General features: G+C 34.8%; 1 protein-coding gene across 1 annotated transcript; it reads left to right on the top strand.

Moving 5' to 3' along the window:
• Positions 1–4,271: 4,271 nt before the first annotated feature.
• On the top strand, positions 4,272–5,594 carry LOC113304923. Its single transcript, XM_026554043.1, has 2 exons — positions 4,272–4,708; positions 4,826–5,594. The coding sequence occupies exons 1-2, from the start codon at positions 4,272–4,274 to the stop codon at positions 5,592–5,594; spliced, it is 1,206 nt and encodes a 401-aa protein (XP_026409828.1).
• Positions 5,595–21,036: the final 15,442 nt, after the last annotated feature.

Here is a 21,036-nt window from a genome sequence, read left to right as displayed (position 1 = left end):
CATAAATACGATATTTGTTAATTAATTATTTATTTGATTTTTTGGCAAGAGTTGTAACTTAGGAAAGACTCCCAAAATTAGGAGAGTCTTGAAAAAGGAAAATAGCTTTGCTTATCTTTCAAGCTACCTTTCACTATAAATAAAGGGTTCGTGAGGCTACACGTTTTTTGTCCCCTTTGGAAAATTGGTGTAAGCTCATAAGGTTATTTTCCATGTCTTTTGTTCTTCTTGAACAAGAGTGAGATAAAAGTCTTTGTATTGGGGATCACAAAGCCAAGTTGGACTTAATCTTCGTGATTGATTATAAAACTTGTAATCTAGGTTTTTCACCTCTTGTCTATTCTAACGTTTTCTCTTCTGATATAAAACCATTCAAGAGTTGTTGATCATAAACCCTAGGTTTTGATAAATTTCAGTTTCCGATCGTATACCAACACTTGTTAGTCGAAATTGGAAGCTAGAAAGAAAACTTCGATTAAGGTATCTCGTAAAAAACCTTAAGAAGTTTTAAAAAAGATATCTCTAGATTTATTCTAGTTTTTCTTGTTGTAGAATCATTAGGTTTCTCTTCCTTTATTGAAGAGTATAATAATCCCTAATCTACAAGTTTGTTTGATATTACTTTTACCTAGTAATTGTTTTTATCAAAATAAACACAAGATTTCCAAAACCTTGATTTACATCTAAAGGGAAATCAAATCGGTGTTTTGTGCAAACAAAAGATCGAATCGTATCCATCGTGTTGTTGTAAATTCTAAAGAGAGCCTTGGGTTCTGCTAGAAGATTTACGAGAAGAATTCCTATAGACAATCGGTGTTGTGCTTGGATTTTTATTAGTACTGAAGCAGTCATTACATCTAGTCCGAATAGGTAGTAGGAAACTGGTGTAACAACTTATAATCAGTGTGTGTTTATTCTGGACTAGGTCCCCGAGTTTTTCTGCATTTGCGGTTTCCTCGTTAACAAAATTTCTGGTGTCTGTGTTATTTCTTTTCCGCAATATATTGTTTATATTTATAATTGAAATATCACAGGTTGTGCGTAAGTTCAATAAATTGGGAATCCAACCTTGGTTGTTGATTAAATTGATTGACACTTGGATATTGGTTTTTGATACCGTCCAACTTATTTCATATATTCAATCGGGCTCGCAAAATCCTATTTTTTTGACTGCAGATTGAATTGAGTAATAGAGATATAACTCTTTGATATACTTTTCTCAAGATTGAGTCTGACTGTCTAGTTTATTCTCTTGAAAGTATATTAGAGTAAGTCCTCTCAGATTGCCAAACGAATTTGTTGGGTGTGGTTGTTGTACCCCCGCATTTTCAATTATCATCAATGGCATCATATTGATTCAATGGAATCAAATCTAATCCTTTGTGATCTTCAACACAGTAAGCTTGCTTTGGTAATTTCAAAAATTCAATTTTTTTTGATTCTCAACCATCAGTCAATCAATCTCCGTAATCTTAGCCTATGTTACAGTCATCACAGCCTGTCACAATTATATCCTATTTTCTTGAATATTTTTTATTCTAATCCCCGATATTCTAGAACTAAATTTTGTTATAAAAAGACTCATTTGGAAATTATCTTTTCAAAGATTATCGGTTCCCTCTTACTAAAAGATCCTCATTTATCACAAGGAATAAAAAAGATATTAAGTCAAAGTTTGTTATCAAAATATTGAGCAGTATATATACTTTGTTAAGAATAGTGAGGCCTCATTTATCCAAAACCTTGTGAATATTCAACAACATGTTATCTTTACAAATCTCAATATCAAAATGTCTGCTCCTCAAGGTGATCGTATCAATATGCTGTCTCGAAAACTTAGACATGATAATATTGATTTATCTGCAACCTCAAGAAGAATTGTTGGTTCTTCACAAAATATTAACCAAGCGGCGGATGAGCGGATGAATGGTATATTCTATGGAAACTTGTGAAGAAAGAAAAGATGAAGATGAGAGTCATTAGATCTGAGATTAATACTCTATGGGGAAGATATCGTAACAAAGAAATAATAGTTATGAGCCATAATCTTATGCTGGTTAGACTAAATAGTGAAGAAGAACGTGATGAAGTGATTGCTGATGGTCCTTGGTTAACGATGGAATGTTATGTCATTTCCAAAAGTATTTTTCAAATATTCCTCTTAAGGACTACACTTTCAAGAAACAAATCTTTATATTGCATTTTAAATATCTAAAGCTAGAGCATATGAATGTAGCTGTTATTAATGAAGCAATAGGATTTATGAATACTAAGATCTCAACTACTCCAAGAAACTGCACACCTCAAGCAGGAAACACAGTGAAGGCAATAATAGAGATTGATCTTCAAAAACCTCATCATATAGGAGGTTGGTGGAAGACCATTTTAGGTGAAGATGTTTGGATTCATTATCATTGGGAACTTCAGCCAAAGAATATATGTCCCAAATGTTTTGTTATTGATCATGTGAATGATATCCGTGAACACATTGATGGTCTTCTTTATTTAGACAGTCTATCTAGTTCGGAATATGAAACTTGGCTCGGTGAAACTGCTGTTGAAGAACAGGTTGAGCAGCCCCAAAATGAAGAAAATATTGCTATGGAAGAAGAAATGGTGGTTGTAACAGCTACAGATGAAACCAGGAATGTTAAAAGAATGAGAAACTCATCTCTTAACCAAGAGCCCTCGATGAACCCTCATAATATTCATATTCAGCTACCAAACAATCTGAATAATGATGCTACTAATATGGCCCAACAAACATCATCAATGATGGTTAAGGAAATCTCACCTGTAATTGTTCTTGATCCCAAGAATGATGGGGTCAGAGATCCTACTCAGGTAAACACAAAACTCAGTACTTGCATTTATTTTGTCCATTTCTGTTTTTTCAACGTTGCATTAAATACTGCTTCTCCTCTTTACATATTAGCCAACATGAAAATCATTGCATGAAATTGCCAAGGTTTTAATGATGTCAAAACTAGGAATCATATCAAAAATCTCTCAAAAACACACAACCCAGACAATATTTTCCTGCAGGAAACAAAAATTAGCTCTGACAAAATTCTTAAGCTTGATAAATGTGTGATTTTCCTAATAAAGTCTTTGAACCTTCTATTGGAATCTCTGGTGGACTACTTCTTCTCTGAAAGGACGGTTTCACTCTTGATATTGTGTATTCTTCAAAAAATATGATTCATTATTTAGTTACTCATGACCCTTCCAAACCAGAGTGGTTGATTTTTTGTGTCTATGGCTCTTCCAAACCTAATGAAGAAAAAGATCAATGGAATTTCATTAAGGAAATAGGTTCAGAAATTAATCAGCCGTGGGTGTTGATTGGAGACTTGAATATTATTCTTGATCCTAGTGACAAAGTTAGTAGCAAAAACCAGTCTAGCTCAACCTCTCCATCAATTCTTCTATGTATTTATGATGCTGGTCTTACTGACTTAAGTTATAATGGTACCTCCTATACTTGGTCAAATAATAAGCATGGCACTAATAGAATTAAAAGTAGGTTAGATAGAGCTCTAACTAATGATGATTGGCTCATTTCTTTTCCTGATTCAAATTTAATCCATTTAACACAACTTGCTTCTGATCATACACCTATTTGTCTAAATTTATATAAACCTGATAGTCATACTAGTAGAAATTGGAAAATTTTTGGTGTTTGGTTGAAGGACAGTTCGTGTACGGATCAAATTAAACAAGCTTGGAGCTCAAGTATAGCAGGTAGTGCTGCTCATAACATCAACCATAAGTTGAAGATCACAAGAATTTTACTTAGTGTTTGGAATAGAACTACATTTGGCAACATCGACACTAATATTAAAGAGCTGTATTCAGAACTGGATAACATTCGTATTTCTAGTTATCACCCTAATATGTCAGATAAAGTCATCAGAATTGAAAAATAGATCGACAAACGGGAAGGAATCAAAAAAGAATTCTGGATGCAGAAAAATAAAGATACTTTCTTCAAAGAAGTGGATTATAACTCAATCTTTCATCATGCCAATGCAAATAGACATAGATCAAGAAACAAGATTGATGCTCTTCGAGATAATTCTAGGAATTGGTGTAATGACAAAGAGTTATCTATTCTTATTACACAACACTTCCAGGATATTAGTTAGACCTCATCACCAGTTCTAGATAACAATTTTCTTCGGCATGTTCATACAATTATTACTGAAGAAGATAATGCTAAAATCATTGCTATACCTTCAGAGTCTGAAATTCTTGATACCCTAAAAAGCATGGATCCGTGGAAAGCATCGGGCCCAGATGTCTTTCCTCCAGGTTTTTACTTATCTCAGTGGGATATAGTTAAATATGATCTGGTTAAAGTTATTCAAAATTTCTTCAGAAGTGGATTTATCTACAAAAGAGTGAACCAAACAAGACTCATGATTGTGCCAAAAGTTAAGATTCATAGCTCTCCAACTGATTATCTTCCTATAGATCTATGCAATACTTCATATAAACTAATATCCAAGCTGATGGCGAGAAGAATGAAGGTAGTTCTCACTAAAGTTATTTCTCCTCTACAATCGACATACGTCTCTGGAAGGCTTATCACAGATAATATTTCTCTAGCGCATGAGATCATCCATACACTTAAAAGAAAGAAGAAGGGTGAAAATTATATTGCTCTTAAGTTGGACATGTCGAAGGCTTTCGACAAACTAGAATGGTATTTTATCATAGAAGTTATGAAGCGAATGCGGTTTTGCAAGGAATGGTGCTCCCTTATTTATCGTTGTATCTCAACCACTGAAATTTCAGTGCTTTTAAATGGTTCTCCATGAAGTCCTTTCAAACCTACTTGGGGTATTCTCCAAGGAGATCATATCTCTCCGTATTTGTTCATAATTTCTATGGAGGCTTTGTCTAGAGAAATGGTGGCAGTTGAGTTCTCAAAAAGCATAAGCGGAATTCAAATTGATAGAAGGGCACCTCCTATAAGTCATTTGCTATTCGCGGACGATTGTCTTATCTTCGTTAAGGCCAATCTGGATAATATCAACAATCTTCAAGACATTCTGAATTCTTTTAGTTCAAGCTCAGGTCAAGTGCTAAATTATCAAAAATCAAGTATTTGTTTCAGCAATAATATTAGCACGGAGGCAGCTACTACTATCACAAGGATTCTAAATGTTAAGAAGATGGAACCTGAAGAAAAGTACTTAGGTATTCTGTTGTTCCTTAACAAAAAGAAGAGAGTCTCGTTCAATAATCTGGTCGTAAACATGGAAAGAAGATTGTCTAAATGGAGAGGCACAACTCATTCGCAAGCTGGTAGAGGTGTAATGGTACGTAATGTGTTAAGTACCATCCCCCTGCATCAAATGAGTTCGTTTGAGTTACCTGAGGAGACTATTAAAAAGATGGATTCAGTTCATCTTAGATTCTGGTGGAATAAAGCTGATAAAAAAGTCTTATGTCTTACTTCTTTCTCAAGTTTGTGCAAAACAATTGATGATGGTGGTCTGAACTTCGTTGTTTTAATCATGCACTCTTGGAAAAAGCAGCATGGAGAATTTGTACAACAGATGACACACTTCTGGTACATTCTCTAAAAGCAAAATACTTCAAAAAAATTCATCCTCTTCATGCCCCTAAAAAGGCGGACTCAACCTGGCCTTGGAAGAGTGTAAGCTACGAGTTTGAATTCATTAAAAGATTAAACTACTGGTCAATTGGTAATGGTAATAGAATTCTCATCTGGCAAGATAAATGGAGTTTACATCATGACACACCTCTTATCCCAGCCAATACTGCAAGTAATCCATTTTCTTACCCATATGTTTCAGAATTAATTGATGATGACACTAAAAGTTAGAAGATTCATTTAATTTATGATCTTTTTGAGCCAGGAATTGTTCAGCAGATCATGAGAATGAGAATTCCACAATTCTCAGAAGACAAGCTTTGTTGGCCTCTGACTAAAAATGGAAAATTTACAGTAAAGTCAGCATATTACGCTCTCTATAATCTGAAGAATCACAATGGTCTGGCCACTTATAAACCTTTTTCATCAAACATCTGGAGGAAAGTTTGTAATATTGATGTAATTCCTAGAGTGAAACTCTTTACCTGGAAATGCATCAAAGAAATAGTTCCATCTAAATAGAGATTGAGCAGAAGGATCTGGCAAGAAAATGTTTTATGCAGTAGATGTAGATCAACAACAGAATCTACAATGTACATTTTATCTCAGTGTGATAATGCAAGAGTTGTTTGGTTTAGTGCTGGGTACAGGAAAGATGGCAATCAGTGGAACAACCCAAAGGACTGGATAGCTTCTTGGTTATCTGATTATGATTCTTCAACAATCAGTAAGATGGATACTATTTGTTGGTTCTTATGGAAGGAGCGATGCAGTCTGGTGTTTGAAGATAAAACTCAAACGCCACAACAGTTAACTCAATCTATATACAGGTTTCTTTACAGTGCATGTTCAGTTTCAAAAAAGAGTACTGCACCTGTTAAGAGCTTATCAGTTCCTAAATGGCAGCCACCTTATAATGATTTCATTAAATTAAATACTAAAGTATCTTATTGTGATCGTACAAAAAAAGGTGGATATGGTCTAATATTTCGAAATTGTGTAGGTACACATGTAGCTTCAAAATGCAGCAGTTTTAGAGGGGAATTGGACGCTCATTATCTGGATAGTTTAGCTGTTATGGAAGGTGTGCAATGGGGGATGCAATTAGGCCTTAAGAAGATCATCATAGAGTCTGACTACAAGAGTCTCATTCAATCTATTAAAGGGGACGAGTCTGATATCCCATGGGAACTGTGAGGCATTATTGAAGACACTAGTACTATGGTAAAACATTTCGATAGTTATTCTTGTGAGCACATAAACAGATTGGCTAATAAATGTGCGGATAATCTAGCAAAACATGACCGTAAAGAGGGTATTTGTAATTGTTGGGAAGGGGAATCTCCATCTTTCCCGTCAAACTCTATTTTGTATGACATTGCTTGATCCAATAAAATTTTCTTTGTAGAAAAAAAAAAAAAGAAGATGCAGACCTATATTAGTTTGTACTACTGTGATACTTATTGATCAAAAAAAAATGCACACAAGTTTATACGCGAATTTAAAAAATTATGGATTGTCGTTTGGTTTAAACTTTCAAAGTTGTTGAAACAAACTTTACATTCACAATGTTATCCCTATCGTGGACAACTTGAACAAAAGATCTGTTAAATTTCAGGAATATGATGAAGATGTCAAGCGTCTTTTGCTCCATTGCTAATTCCCAAAGACTACTTCATATCCAGAATAAACTCTTCCCGAGTTCACAAAAGGGAAGTTAAAGAACAATTTTCATAATTTGCACACAAACTCCTACAGAAAATCTTGCAAACAAAGTCTAGTACATATTTCCATTTGTTATCATATTAGATTCATGGATGGAATAAAATGGATGAGTGATAGTTATAAGAATAGTTGAATAAAAGATATGATGATTATAAAAAAAAAAAGAATAATCTTAATCTTATAATAAGGAACGATTTACTCTTGGTTCCTAACTATCATGACACATGATTATTATGATATGTATGTCGTTATTGTGAATAATATTATATAAAACGTAAAAAAAGGATACTGATTCAGTTAAATCAAAAACCAAAATAAAATATTATAGAACTGATTTTGAATATGAATTAAATTTGTATGAAAAATTGAATTCATTTCCAATTTTAGTAATAAACATTATATTGACTTCAATCAATTTTAGCAATAGAACTTATTTCAACAATCCAAAACTACTTAGAGTTCCAAATATAAATTTCACCATTACTATTGTAATGCTTAATCTCAATTATTTTTATAAACTTAAAGATTGAATAATATCTAATATACCTACCCAGTAGAGTTACTACCATTTTACCTGCATGACTCCACCAAATATGATTTTGTTTGTTGCTCAACTAACCAGTTCATCGCAAAGTTCTGATAAGATAACCTAATGCACTTTAAAAAATAGAAACTAACTATTGTACTTAAGACACACATGTTATTTGGTAATAAGGTAGCACCTAACATATATATTTTCGATCAGTGGAAGCAATTACAATATGAAACACACCGTTCTTAAATGAATGCCGAGAAAAAAAAAGAATAATATATATATATATATATACTTTATAAAAATATAGTAATAAGCTTAATAACACCTATAAAAATATTTTTTACACATAAGAAATATGTTTTCCGATATGTGTTTTATAAAGTGTTTATAAACATGCTAAGTTTAGTTTATTAAATCAAATTTACTTTGTATGTTCACAAACTTGGTTTTTGTTTTTGTTGTTATAACTTAAACAAAATTTAATTATAGCCTACAATTATCATTTCCAAGATTCATTACAGCAACAACACAAACTGCAGCCAATTCAAGTAAGCAACCACAATCAACTTCTGCAACATGAAGTCCCAATCTTAACCATCTGATGTTACTCCTTCAATCAAATTATCTCAACTGAAAACATTCTCAATTCCAAGAATACTCATCCAGTCCCTGTAATACAATCTCTTCTCCTGCAACATCACATTCATCCAAACTAACTCTCAACTTTTATGTCATATATCTAAGAGACGTATCCATAAAGTGGCGCTTGAACACTTGTTTGACTTTTCTTGTATACTTACGCGTTTGCTATATGAATACTCAAATCTTATTTCCCTAAGTTTCTTAGTATATAATACCCCCACATCCACTGAGAAATGTTGGCAGGTTCTTTGTACACACTGCATAATAAAGAAATAAACAACTAACTTTAAGTCACTTTACCCCTGAAAGCTTTCGAAAAAGGTTCAAAAATATATGCTGCAAGTTTTGTGAGTTTTCTTCTTCATCCCCATTACGGCATAAACAAACATTTCCCTCGACTAGTAACAGAAAGCTGCCGAGGATGAAGTCTTTTGTTAACTCTCCTGTATAGCTAGTAGTCAAGATATTAGGAGAGGAAATATTCACTGTAGATTCAGCGAAGTAACAGTACTTGATGGATAAATGCTCCAATAAGGGATTGTCGATGTATAACCCTTCAAGAAACCAACAATGAGTTAAAGTCAGTTCTACAAGTTTGGGACAGTTTGAGAATATATTTTTTTGAGGCTTCTCCATTCTTCAAACAAAGACATTTGAGCCGAAGTATCTTGACATTTGGAAACTGAACTGTATCTGGAATTACGAAAATTTCTTCCAAATGGAAATCCAAATCAAATTACTCTCAATGACTCCCAAGTAAAAAATGATGGTGGTAAGTACCGAGTCTATCTTTAAATCTTCTACGGATAAGCGAAACTCTGTAACATTGTACTTTATAATAATAACACGCATCCAAAGACGAACTCGAGGTTTATGAAAAATCATCCACTATAAGTGAGAATTTCTGGATACAAGGTATCTCGTGAATAAAAAACACCCGACCAAGAAAATTCATGAAGTCTTCAGTTTCCCTATCTCTGTCTGTATCCACTACTGGAGATCGCCAGTTACAAAAATCAAGAGCCGAGAAAGAGTTGGATAAGATATTCCATCTTTTCGATAACACACATGTTAACATAGCAGATCTGATTGGAACAAAAGACAGGATATGATGAATAATTTCCGAAGGTAAAGTACTTATCCTATCACCCGTACAGCTGTTTTCCACTGGTCGATGTTTCTTGTTGCTTGACGCCATGATTCCAACAAGTTGTTCAGTTTTCAAAAGAATGTGCAGACACGTTTATATTTAATGGATGCTACTGCAAAACCCACCAAGAAACATGAATGAAAAATTGTTCTACGATGTTTCACCAGTACTAGTAATTATAAAATATTAATAAAAACCAACTAAAATTAACTCAGTTTCCCTAGTCATACTTGAGATCAGATGTTCAAATCTATAAACAACCATGCTAAGGCCATCTATAAACAACCATATATTACATATGGAAATACTGCAAGCACATGACTTTGATTAAAGTAATTCTAAGTTTGAAGTTAAGAAAATTCTTACTAGATAAATAAAGGGAATTTTGATAAAGTGACCCAGTTTTGAATTAGGGTAAAAAAAATGCCCCCCTTTTTGCACTTTTCTAAACTATCCCATTTTTTTCAAATAACGCTTTCCATCCTGTTAAATGCAAGGTGGCAGTTATCTCACCTGTTAAAAAGTCATATTTACCCCTGAACTATGTCGTGAACTATGAACCCTAAACCCCTAACCCTGAACTATATCGTGAACCATGAACACTGGACCATGAACAACGAAGCCTGAACTATGAACCCTAAAGCCCTAACCCTGAACTATATCGTGAACCATGAACCCAGAACCATGAACTTTGAACCCTGAACCCTGAACCTTAAACCCCTAACCCTGAACTCCGAACCCTAATCCATGAACCGAGCTCGACGAACCTGAAAAAATGAAGTAGAAGATAAACGTAACAAGTAAAGGGTAAATAAATACAAAATTGGATGAAAAACTAAATTAGATGGAAAAGTTAACAGTGGGGACAGTTTTGAAAAGTTGAAAAAAATGGGAACAATTTATTAAACCGAAATTGAGAATGGGACAGTTTATCAATATTCCTATAAATGAACATGTGAAGTTATGACACTGATTGACACGAAATTAGATTTTAGATTTTGGCACAGAATATCTAACCCATGTGAGAGGCTCCTTAACAGTTAGCACGCGCTATGACCAGCCCAAACAGAACGGGGCCAACGGGCGGGTCCCAATATAAAACGACAAATGAAGGAAAATCGATGTAAGCAGACATCGAGATATCACGTGTGGCCGATGATGTGGTGCTTTAAATTTTGTCTAAATTCTGGTCATGCCCCCAGTGATCTTTGAATGGTTGCCCAGGCACTGAACACATCACATGATCTTTTGTACGTTTGCTTAGGATAAACACTGCTTACCGAACTGCTTTGGTGTATTCTTCTTCATCCCACGTTTCTCAGCCTTGTTCCCAATTTTTACTTCATCATCAATTCAGATTTTAAACACGTCACTCACTTGTTGCTTACTTGTCCAGGTGACGTGGACTGTTTTCGACTCTTCATTTTCTAGCCATTGTATTTCAGCAAATAATATTTTTTTTTCCGTTCTAACAGTGGTTAGGGTGACGAAGTAACACGATCGTGCGACATTCAAATCAGATAACATGCGTATATCTTTTACGTAGATCCTGGAAATTTAGAAAATTACCATAATAGCAAAATTAGTTGAGCATTAAAGTTGGGATGCTCCGTGTATATATATATTTTTTTTCTTTTCAATCGAAAGGGAGAAATGCTCAGTGTACATATATCTCGGATAAAATGACATGAAAGTTACCGAAAACACCAGCAATTTTATAGTCCAACTACTGGTCTATAGTTGCGTGTGATCAATCAACCATTCATTATGTATAATTTTCGTGTGAGATTTATCATTCCTAGTGCTTTGTGCTTAGCTTTTTTTGGACTAAAGGTACAAATGCAAGTAGTCTATGGAAACTTATATTTGGTTAGGTGAGCGGAAATCTTTTCTAAATCACTTTTTCCATTTCTCCTTTTTCATGTGTTCATCTATTCCATGCTTGTACGAAACAGTAGGAATCAGGTATAAATGTTGGGTATATAGGTCAATTCGCAGTAATATGGACGTGCAGTCGTGTTCATCATCAGTGACCATGATATATACTAGACTAGCTAGAGCTTAGCGAATTGTCAACGTCTTCGTTCATTCATCAAGAATGCGTGAAGATATATACATCCAAAAGAGTAACTGAAAAACAAACCCCAAAACCAAAGCTGCAAAACGTATGTCTTCATCATTTCATCTACCTATAAAAGAAAGAACCAATTCACAAAGGTTTTTAGAAACCCATTAATTAGTAGTACTCAAAACCAGTTTCTGAAAACCGGGGGTTTGATTTCTTGCATATATACATGTGTAATTCTTGGTGCAGTTGAAGAACTCCAAAGGGATCGCATTGTTTCAGTGTTATGGATTTTTATTCATAATACTTAATTGAATAATGCCATCTCTTTGGAATTTTTCATCTGCTTCTCTAAAGTTGAGATCAATTTTGTGCTTGCTTCAGCAAGGTAAGTATGTCTCCTCAGATATCCTTGTCTAGATTTATGGTTTTCCATGGAGGCTTTTGTTCTGAAAGGATAAAATTTATCAGTCATTCAAATGCATATATAGGAGGATATATACGTAAATACTGTTCTTTTCTGCAACATATACATGCATGATGCATATACGAACATGAATAAGCTAGACAGCGAGTGCATCCGTTACGAGGGGAAAAAAACTGTACTTAAAAGTCCGGGAGCTTTTCATCCGTTACGAGGATAAAATTTAGTGCAGTACATTAATTTTATCAGCCAGTACTTTTTTTTTTTTTTGACAAAATGGTAGTGGAAACTAGGATTTTTATGACGGGCAACCGAGAAATTTTACTACAAGAAAATTGTCCATCAAGAACATTGATTTTCAAATTTCTAAATGTTGTAATTTGTCGACAAGAGTCATTAATGTGGTGGAATGTGTCGAAACTATTCAGGAATAGAGGTTGCACAATCGTTGCGGGGTTTCATCGGTGTTATCGGTTCGTTGGTCTTATCGGAATTTTACACTCGAAGATATCGTTGAAAATTAATATAAATGGCCCTTCGTAGAGTGTTGAAAGACATTATTTTGTGCAGTTTCTAGCTTCTAGATTCATTGTCTTTCTTTTTTGGGTAAGTTGGGATCTGTGACCTTACCCGTTGTTTAAGAAGGTGTGCTCAACATTTTCCTTAAGTTTCAAAATGTTAAGGTCACGATCTATTCCCATCTAACCCTTCAAAAAATGCGTTTTCAGAAAATTTAGCCTTCAAAAGAATAACAAAATCGGCAACACGCTACAGAACTTCAATGTAATTTTTGATACTGAAATCTGAATTAAGCCCGAAAGAAGTCTCGTACCTGCTCGGGTTTAATTCAGATTCCAGTCAGCTGTAGTAGCTAAACTAGACGTCCTTGATCAAGTCCGGTTCAAAAATCTATTTGTCTCGGCAAATTATTTTACCAAGTCAGTAACAATTTAACAAATAATACCGTTGTTCAGTCCGAGACAGACTCACTCAGTGGGTTGAATCAGAAAATCGTCCGATTCTCGTCAACAAAGGATAAACTTGTAATTTTGTATTCTAAGAGAGTACTCTTAAAACAAAATCTAGGGTTTTAGAACATAAAACTTTTGTTCCGCTGAAAATCAGAGCAGAGAAGAAATTTGAAGATGTCGAAGAAGAATAATTTATCCAGAAGGAAAAATCAATACGAGTTCGATCTCAGAAGTAAGAAAAACCCCCAGTGATTCCACTCTGTTTCTGATAAATTTGGTTTTAATTTCTGAATTTCAATTTGTTTTGTGTAAATTAGGAGAGAAAGAAGAAAAAGAAAGGAGAGCAAAAAAATTGCAAGCTAAGAAGGGGAAGATGAAGGTAAGTTTCCGCCTTTTACCCAATTTCTGATAGTATTTATGTTTTACTTTCATGGGTTGGTGTTAATTTTTTGGATTTCTATGTCTGATTTATGTTCTGTATCAATCTTGATTTTGGATTTTCCATTAAGGGATTTAGGGTTTCTTTTAATTTCTGTGTTTATATTTGAAACTGAAGGTGGATGGTAGTGCTAAGAAGAAGAAGGGTTCAACTGGATTTCAAGTTGGGAAGAAGAAAGTAAAGACTAAAATGACTGCATTGAATAAAGCTAAAGCTGCTCAAGCTATGGACCTTGACAAATAGTTCTGCTTGTAAGTTGATTGATACTTGGATAGATAGTTAGATCGTTGGAGACTTTGATCAATTTGGTTTTTGATATTCTTAGTTTTGTCAAGTAAAGGTTTCAAGGAAATCTATCCTTGTTGCATTAGCTTCCCTGTAGCAATTTACTTGGTTCTGTTAATGAATTTGATATTTCAGGATCCTAGAAATGTTAATTTCCTGTTTGATGTTCTTGATTTCCACCATCTATTTGTAGTAGCTTCACCAGATTTTATGTAAGGGCCAAAGTATCACACATCAGAATGAGAGACTAGCCAAGGAACGATCTATTCATGATCTCCTGGAAATTCCAATTTTTAGTTTTTAGATCAATAACATCTTTAACTTTGAGCTCAGAGATCTCAATTTTGTGTACCAGGAACCAGACTAGCTATAGGGACATTTCTAACTCATGGTGTTTCCAGAAACTGATCTTTTCTCCAACTCCCGATGTACTTTCCCCTTTCGCTGTTCTCCTCAAACCTAAAGAGCTGTTAGCTACTGTCTGGTCTCTTTTTGAATTACTTTGCTTTAAAAATCTAAGGTCTCACCATACTTTACATATAGCTACTCTTGCCGATGTCTGAAAAATGGGACTGCATGTATGTATCCGCCAAAACAGAGAGGAAAAGTCAAATTTAGCACACTTAGTGACATCCATCCAACCAAAAAATCAACAAATTCTGCGGAAGTAAAAAATTGAACTTTTCAAATTTGAAGCTTTAACGCGTTCCTTGATTCGTTTTGTTTGACAAGTTTGTTTTCTATTTAAGCCTATTTCCATTCTTCTAGTTCTCAAGCAATGGATGTACTCATTTCCAAACGAAGAATGCAACCAGCAGTTGTCGTGGCTTTGTTTCTGCTCATTGGTTTTAGCGTCCTAATAAATATCCGTTCTGGTACTTTTTTCATTGCTCTATGGTTTCTTATTCTGCTATTCATATGTGCACTAGTTGATCACTTTTTCATTCTTAATTTTTTATGAATAAACAGTTTGCAGTTCCATGGATACTCACGAAGTTAATCAGCTAAAATACACTGAGATGAATAATGCTGCTACAAGAAAGTTGTTACGAACGATGAGTAAGCCTCCTTCGCCTCAAGCAAATCGGCAAAGAATATGGGAGAATCCTCCTGGACCACCAGAAGAAATCTAGCCGTAATACCTTTATTATTTCTCATGTTAGTTAAGACGATGGAGCCGACTCAAGATGCAGACGAATACAATGTTGAAGTTCTAATAACGGCTCAACTTGTAGATAAGTGTGCAGATTATATAAAAACTTTTTATCATATTTTTTTTTTTAATGCAAAGAGAAAGATTTTATTGCTTAATGAAAATAGAGTACTGAGTTTTCCTCATTAACTGTAGTTGTTTTATTTATTTTAGCACATTATTTATTTTGGAAATTGCTGACGGCAATAAGTCCGATTTACCTGAACTTTTTTTTTGACTTGTTTTGACCGACTTTTTGTATTTAACACAACACCACCAACCAAAACCCTAAAAAAAAACTATATTCTTCTTATTCTTTCTTCATCTCTTTTCCCTTCCCTTTGCTTTTTCACGCCGTCATAAACCCGAAATGGAATGTAGATTGATGATAGATGCTGGTTTGGTATTGGAATGTGGTGGAAGAACAAAAACCCCTTGGAATTCATCGAAGCATTATGATATCTCCTCTCAACCCCATTGGATTCCACGGCAAACAACTCCATTTTTCTGGGATCCGACCTTGAGTTGTGATAACAAGAAGACTGTTGATATCCTAGTAGTGTTCGGGGTGATAGAAACATAATCTCGATTCTCATTCTCATTTGATTTCAGAACCTTTCCTTTATGAAAACTGTGATGAGAAAAGCAAGGACAGCAGGTGAATATGAAAACTGCTGCAACATCATTGGTGTCTCGTCTTAAATTTACAGCCACTGCTTTTGTGTAGACGTTATGTGAAGAATGCCAAATTGTGAAAGTATTTTACTTTTGTCATGTTTGCTTCCCTGCCACTGCTCTCCGATGTCATGCACTCCGACTCATGTCCACGCATCCTCCTAAACAACGCTATACGGCGATGACATCTTGGGTTTTGTCCAAGAAAATAAAAAGAACTGTAAAATGAGGTGACCGCATCACATTTTTGAGCTCGTCTTCCTATAAGGTCATGCAGGTATCTGTGACACGTCACCTGTGATATCCGATACCGCCAACCATGGTCTGATAAGCTGGGACGGAATCCAGTAGAGCATGGGTGTGAAGTTGCGTACCTAGCCCAACTGACTCCCAAGCCCATTATAGTTACTTTTGCTATTTCTTTTTTTTTTAGTATAAAAGGGACTCACTAGACAAGCCCATCTTGCACCCCATACCATGGGGAGAGGAACTTGCTGCATCCTTTAGCTTTTCTTAAAACCTGGCCCCGCCTCTGCTTATCAGCTGTATATCAATTTTCTTACAAGTCTATATTGCACCCTCTAATCCAAATCCAAATCCAAATCCAACGTTTTTTCCAGTAGCAAGTATCGGATCGACTAGAGAATATCTCCTAAGAGTCGAACATAGGTTTTACGCCGGTCTGTCCGAGCCTTGCACTACGGCAAGTAAATCTTGCACCCTTTATCACGGTGAAAGAAATTTTTTGCACCGTTTTTCTTAGAACCTGGCTTAGGCTCTGCTGTTAAAGTGTCTTAGCAAAAGAGCTTAGGCTCTAGCTATCCAACTATAACAGAATAAGTGAAAATTAGTCTCTCATGAATCAATCCATGGCCAACTTCTCCTCCTACAACAGGATTAGAAAAGGTTGTATTGAAATTTCTATCGGATAATAACATCGTAATTGCACCTGCCACTATCGAGAGTCAATCCTTAACCAACTTACAACATGTTTGTTTGTATCTGAATCGCAATTTAGATATGAGTCAACCCCTTACTCTGTGCAAGGCAGATGTTAGACTGTCTATTTTGTAGTTTTAGTCGGATTTGACTCTTTACCTAGCGCAGACTTTCGTATCCGTTCGAGTCATGGAATAAAGTGTCAACGAGTCGCACATTTAGTCTAACTTATAAAACAAACATATTAAATCAGATCCAGATAAATTTGGTAATCTCAGTCAATGTGTCTCATCGACCTGAACTTTCTTTGACTTGGTTTGACCGAGTTTCTATTTAACACCATAAAGCAAAACCCGTGAAAACCTAATCTTTCTTGCCAAAATAAAAAAAGCCTAAAAACCATTTCTTCTTCCTCGTCTCTTTTCTCTATTTCTCTCCCTGAAGAATGCTGTCATAAACCAGAACAAGAACCCCTTTGAATTCATCTTAGCATCATGGTATCTCCTCTCAACCCCTTTGGATAAATCAGTAGACAAATTCCATTCTTTTGGAAATTAGTGGTTTGATATAACAAGAACACTCTTGATATCATAGTTAGGGGTGAAAAGCACTTTGAAGAAAATTAGCTGGGAAAGTTATTCTTAAAAATGAAAAACGAGTTCGGTTCAGATTTAAAAATCTAGGTAGACACCATCAGCTATTCTCATTCTCATTTGATTTCAAAACCCTTCCTTGGGTAACATTCATCTTCAAACAACTTTTTGTTGCTCAGATCTGTGGTTAACTGAAGAAGTTTGAAGGAAATTAGCAAAATGGGGGAGTATTTTAGTACCCTGTATAGAAGTTAAATTTATAAATCATCTTCACAATCCTCGCACTTAAAAGTGTTATCATACAAGTGGAGATGGTAGGGTTTTGTAATGTTAGCTGTTGTCGCTTAAATGTGTATCCTTGTTTTCATTCATTATAAACATATCAATCAAAGCTGCTGAATTGAATTCATGTTGGTTGTCATGCTTAAATTTGTAGTGGTTCTCTTTGCTTTTAAGTTACTGCAATTGGGGAATCTGGTAGAGGAGATGGAGGCACTGAATTCTTCGTTGCAATTATGAGTTTTTCCTTTAAACAAAATAATGATGTGATAGCGAAATTTGTTATGTTAAAACACAACATTGAGTTTACATTGGTTTGGTACACTGTTTAGTGATCGTTTTTTGTTGAATGTGATCATCTACTTAGTTCTGATTGTTGACTGTGAACAGCTGTATTTATCCATTTTGTTGTGCGGAGATACTGCTTAGTTGGGTGGTTACCATACATGAGTGTTTTGTGCGCTTAGTAGGTGATCCCAAGTAAATCACTTTGGATCAGCAAGCATTGGTGGCAATGGTTACGGTTAAGGATGCTAGTGGAGTATGATTTAGATGTTTATTCGTATAAGGTTACCTGAGTGTCTAAGAACCGGTTTGTAAGCTATGCATTTAGAAGTTGAGCAAAGATCTCTTTTGTCACATCTCGTTTCGGGTGATGACAGAATTTGTGCATCTTCAGGTTTGTTAGTGAACAGATGAAGGTCAATTTAAATCCCCTGACAGCTCTCAGAACCTGCGTCCTGCATCAACTTTGATAGGGAAGGTGTACAAGAAAAAGATTGGTTAACTTTAGTTGCAGGAAATACGGTGAATGGTGCAACGCATGCGAGTTCGACCTAGCAGTGCTCTAACAATCTCCCCCTTTGCCAATTTTAGTGGCAAAACGATCAATACATATGGATTACAAAATAAATAAAACTTTGTAGCTTCTCTTCCACATGCTTGATCTCCTTGGTGCTTCAACATTACTCGAAAACTTCGTCTTTTCCAAGTACTCCCATGATTCCACAGATGTTCAATTTAGCATCATAGTTGTTGAAGATCCGTAGCCATAACAATGAGAAAACAAAAGCTCTCGATCATTGTTATACAGTGTCATTGTATTATTACACAGTATCAAAGTTCTTATATCACAACTTCGTCAATAATACTATGGTTATATGTGTCACTCCCCCTTAGTCAATACTTTCATCTCAAAATGAAAACCACTCCCCCTTACATAATGATCCGTAAAACACGTAAACCATATGTATTTGTAGTGTGAACTACATATTAGTTCTCCCCCTTTTTGTCAATAAAATTGGCAAAGGTACGAAAACGGGATCTTAATGAAATTCTCACGGAGATGCTTCAAGACCAAAGAAAAGTACATATCAACTTTGTTTAGATGCAATCATAAATCCGAAGCTAAATGCATTCATCAAGAAGTTTATAAAGATATAAGATAACCCCTAAAATATTCCACAGCCGCACTCCCCACAAAGATATGGAAATTAAGCGCAAGTTCAAAAGAACTCTCCCCTATTTGATGTCATTCCCAAAAGAACAACACGAGCGACCTTACTTTTACAAGAAAAGAAGGATTTCTTTGGACACCAAAACCACAAGGGAATGATTTTTTATCCAAAAATTCTCAATTAAACTAATCACAAGAGAAACCATGATTAATTTAATCGGAATACACAACCAAATTAATCACAAACGAATTCATGATTTGTTTAGTTGTAAATTCTCACATAAGAAGACTTATGGAGCCACACATTATATACATAAAATATGGATCAGGGAAGATCAATACTGCGGAATATACAAAGATTCATTTTATCTTCATCACTATTTGAATAACGACATATAATAGACGTAATCTTTGTAAACAAAAGATTTTACCCTATCTTCCATCAAAGAATTGACATAATAGGCTTAACTTTTGTTTGTCAAAATTTCATCGATCTTTTATCAATACTCGCATATCAACATATTGAAGAGCTAACTTTTGACATCGTATGGGACAATAATAGTTCACGGACGCAAACACACATATCCCATAACATATTGCAATATACGAAACCATAAAGATTAATACTGCAAACAATCATCTTCCAAATAACTTTAGATTTAAATAAATAAATCTAAAAACATTGCAAGATAAAAATGTTTGACATAACTATATGTACTCACAATAATGGCTATTCCAAACCCTAATTATCCTTCTTAAACAAAAGCAAGAATAAAAATTCTCTTAAGAAGTTTTAATAGACATTAAGATCTTTGAAAAATTCCTTATCGTCCCCGAACTCCATGTCGTCAACAGCCATTGGAACATACGGTTCATGGAGGAAGGAGTCAATACCAACAAACTGTCTTGGATGATGATGTCGAACCAGGGACTTCTGCATTTCTAAGGATCTTAAAACACAAGCTTTTATTTGTTGAATCTCTTTTCTTGCCAGCTTCAACTCATCAAGAACATCAGAAAACTTCTGAGAATTAGAAGGAACCGCTCTTGGCTTCCTCACATTCCTTCTTTTTCTTTTCAAAGTTGGAGACAAAGGAGATTTCTATTTTTCCTTGGTGATTGATGGCTTAACAATCATATTGATATCTTTTCCATCAGAAGACATGATGATTGGAGTACCCTTATGCAACCGGTTTTGTGAGAGGAATTCATAATCTCAACAAGCAGTCTTAAGATATAAAGAGTATCAGAGAAGGAAAAAGGAACGTATGGTTTTGAAACCTTTAAACAGGTTCGTACACGTCCAACTCACAACCCTATAAAGAGTAGAATTGTCAATAATAATCTTCTTCTTTTGGAAAACCGGTCCTTTCCAATATCAACAGTGATATGGAGGAATTCCAAAAACCAAACAATACAAAGCTAAAAACAAAACTAAATTTTTTATTTTTAAAGCCTGAGGTGTGCAAGATCTTGTCTCTTTTGAACAGGAACATGAGACAAAATGCACATGACAACACAATCAAGTTATGCTGTGGTGAACAACAATTTGTCCACCATGACCTTTTTGGTTGGAATTCATGGAACCCTGCCTTTCCTTATGTTTAAACCATGTTTTCTTCTCTAATGGTCTAAATCTATCTTTGGGAACTAATTTCTTAGATGAAGATAATATTTTACATACCTCAGCTATTTTCTCCGCTAATTTAAGCTTGGTAGCTAGACGATCTGCTCTTCGTTGAAGCTTGTTGACATATCTCATCTTGTGTTTGTACTTGAAACACTTTGAAAGTTAATGACCCGTGAGAGAACAATATGAGCATGTCAATGCATAAGATGATTCAGGCGCCTGTGAAGTGTAAGCTGCTAGGCACAAAGTAGATCCAGAAACATTAAAAATAGAGTTTCCAAAAGAAAGGTCAATTGATTCTTCCATCTTGATTGGGTTCTCTTCTAAAAGATTATCAAGATTGATGTATGTATTGCTACAATTATCAAAATCAATATTTTGACATAGAAGAGCAACACTTGATTTCTTGT

This window comes from Papaver somniferum, chromosome 8 (genome assembly GCF_003573695.1).
Source record: "Papaver somniferum cultivar HN1 chromosome 8, ASM357369v1, whole genome shotgun sequence".
Lineage (NCBI taxonomy): Eukaryota > Viridiplantae > Streptophyta > Magnoliopsida > Ranunculales > Papaveraceae > Papaver > Papaver somniferum.
The sequence above is the reverse complement of the archived record's forward strand: the minus strand, read 5'-3'. Positions and strand labels throughout refer to the sequence as shown.

Bases quoted from the DNA above. Each gene is read 5' to 3' on its own strand.
- LOC113304923 (XM_026554043.1), top strand. From the start codon at position 4,272: ATGGATCCGTGGAAAGCATCGGGCCCAGATGTCTTTCCTCCAGGTTTT. The intron at 4,709-4,825 runs GTATTTTATCAT...TTCTCCATGAAG, and splicing joins GCTTTCGACAAACTAGAATG to TCCTTTCAAACCTACTTGGG.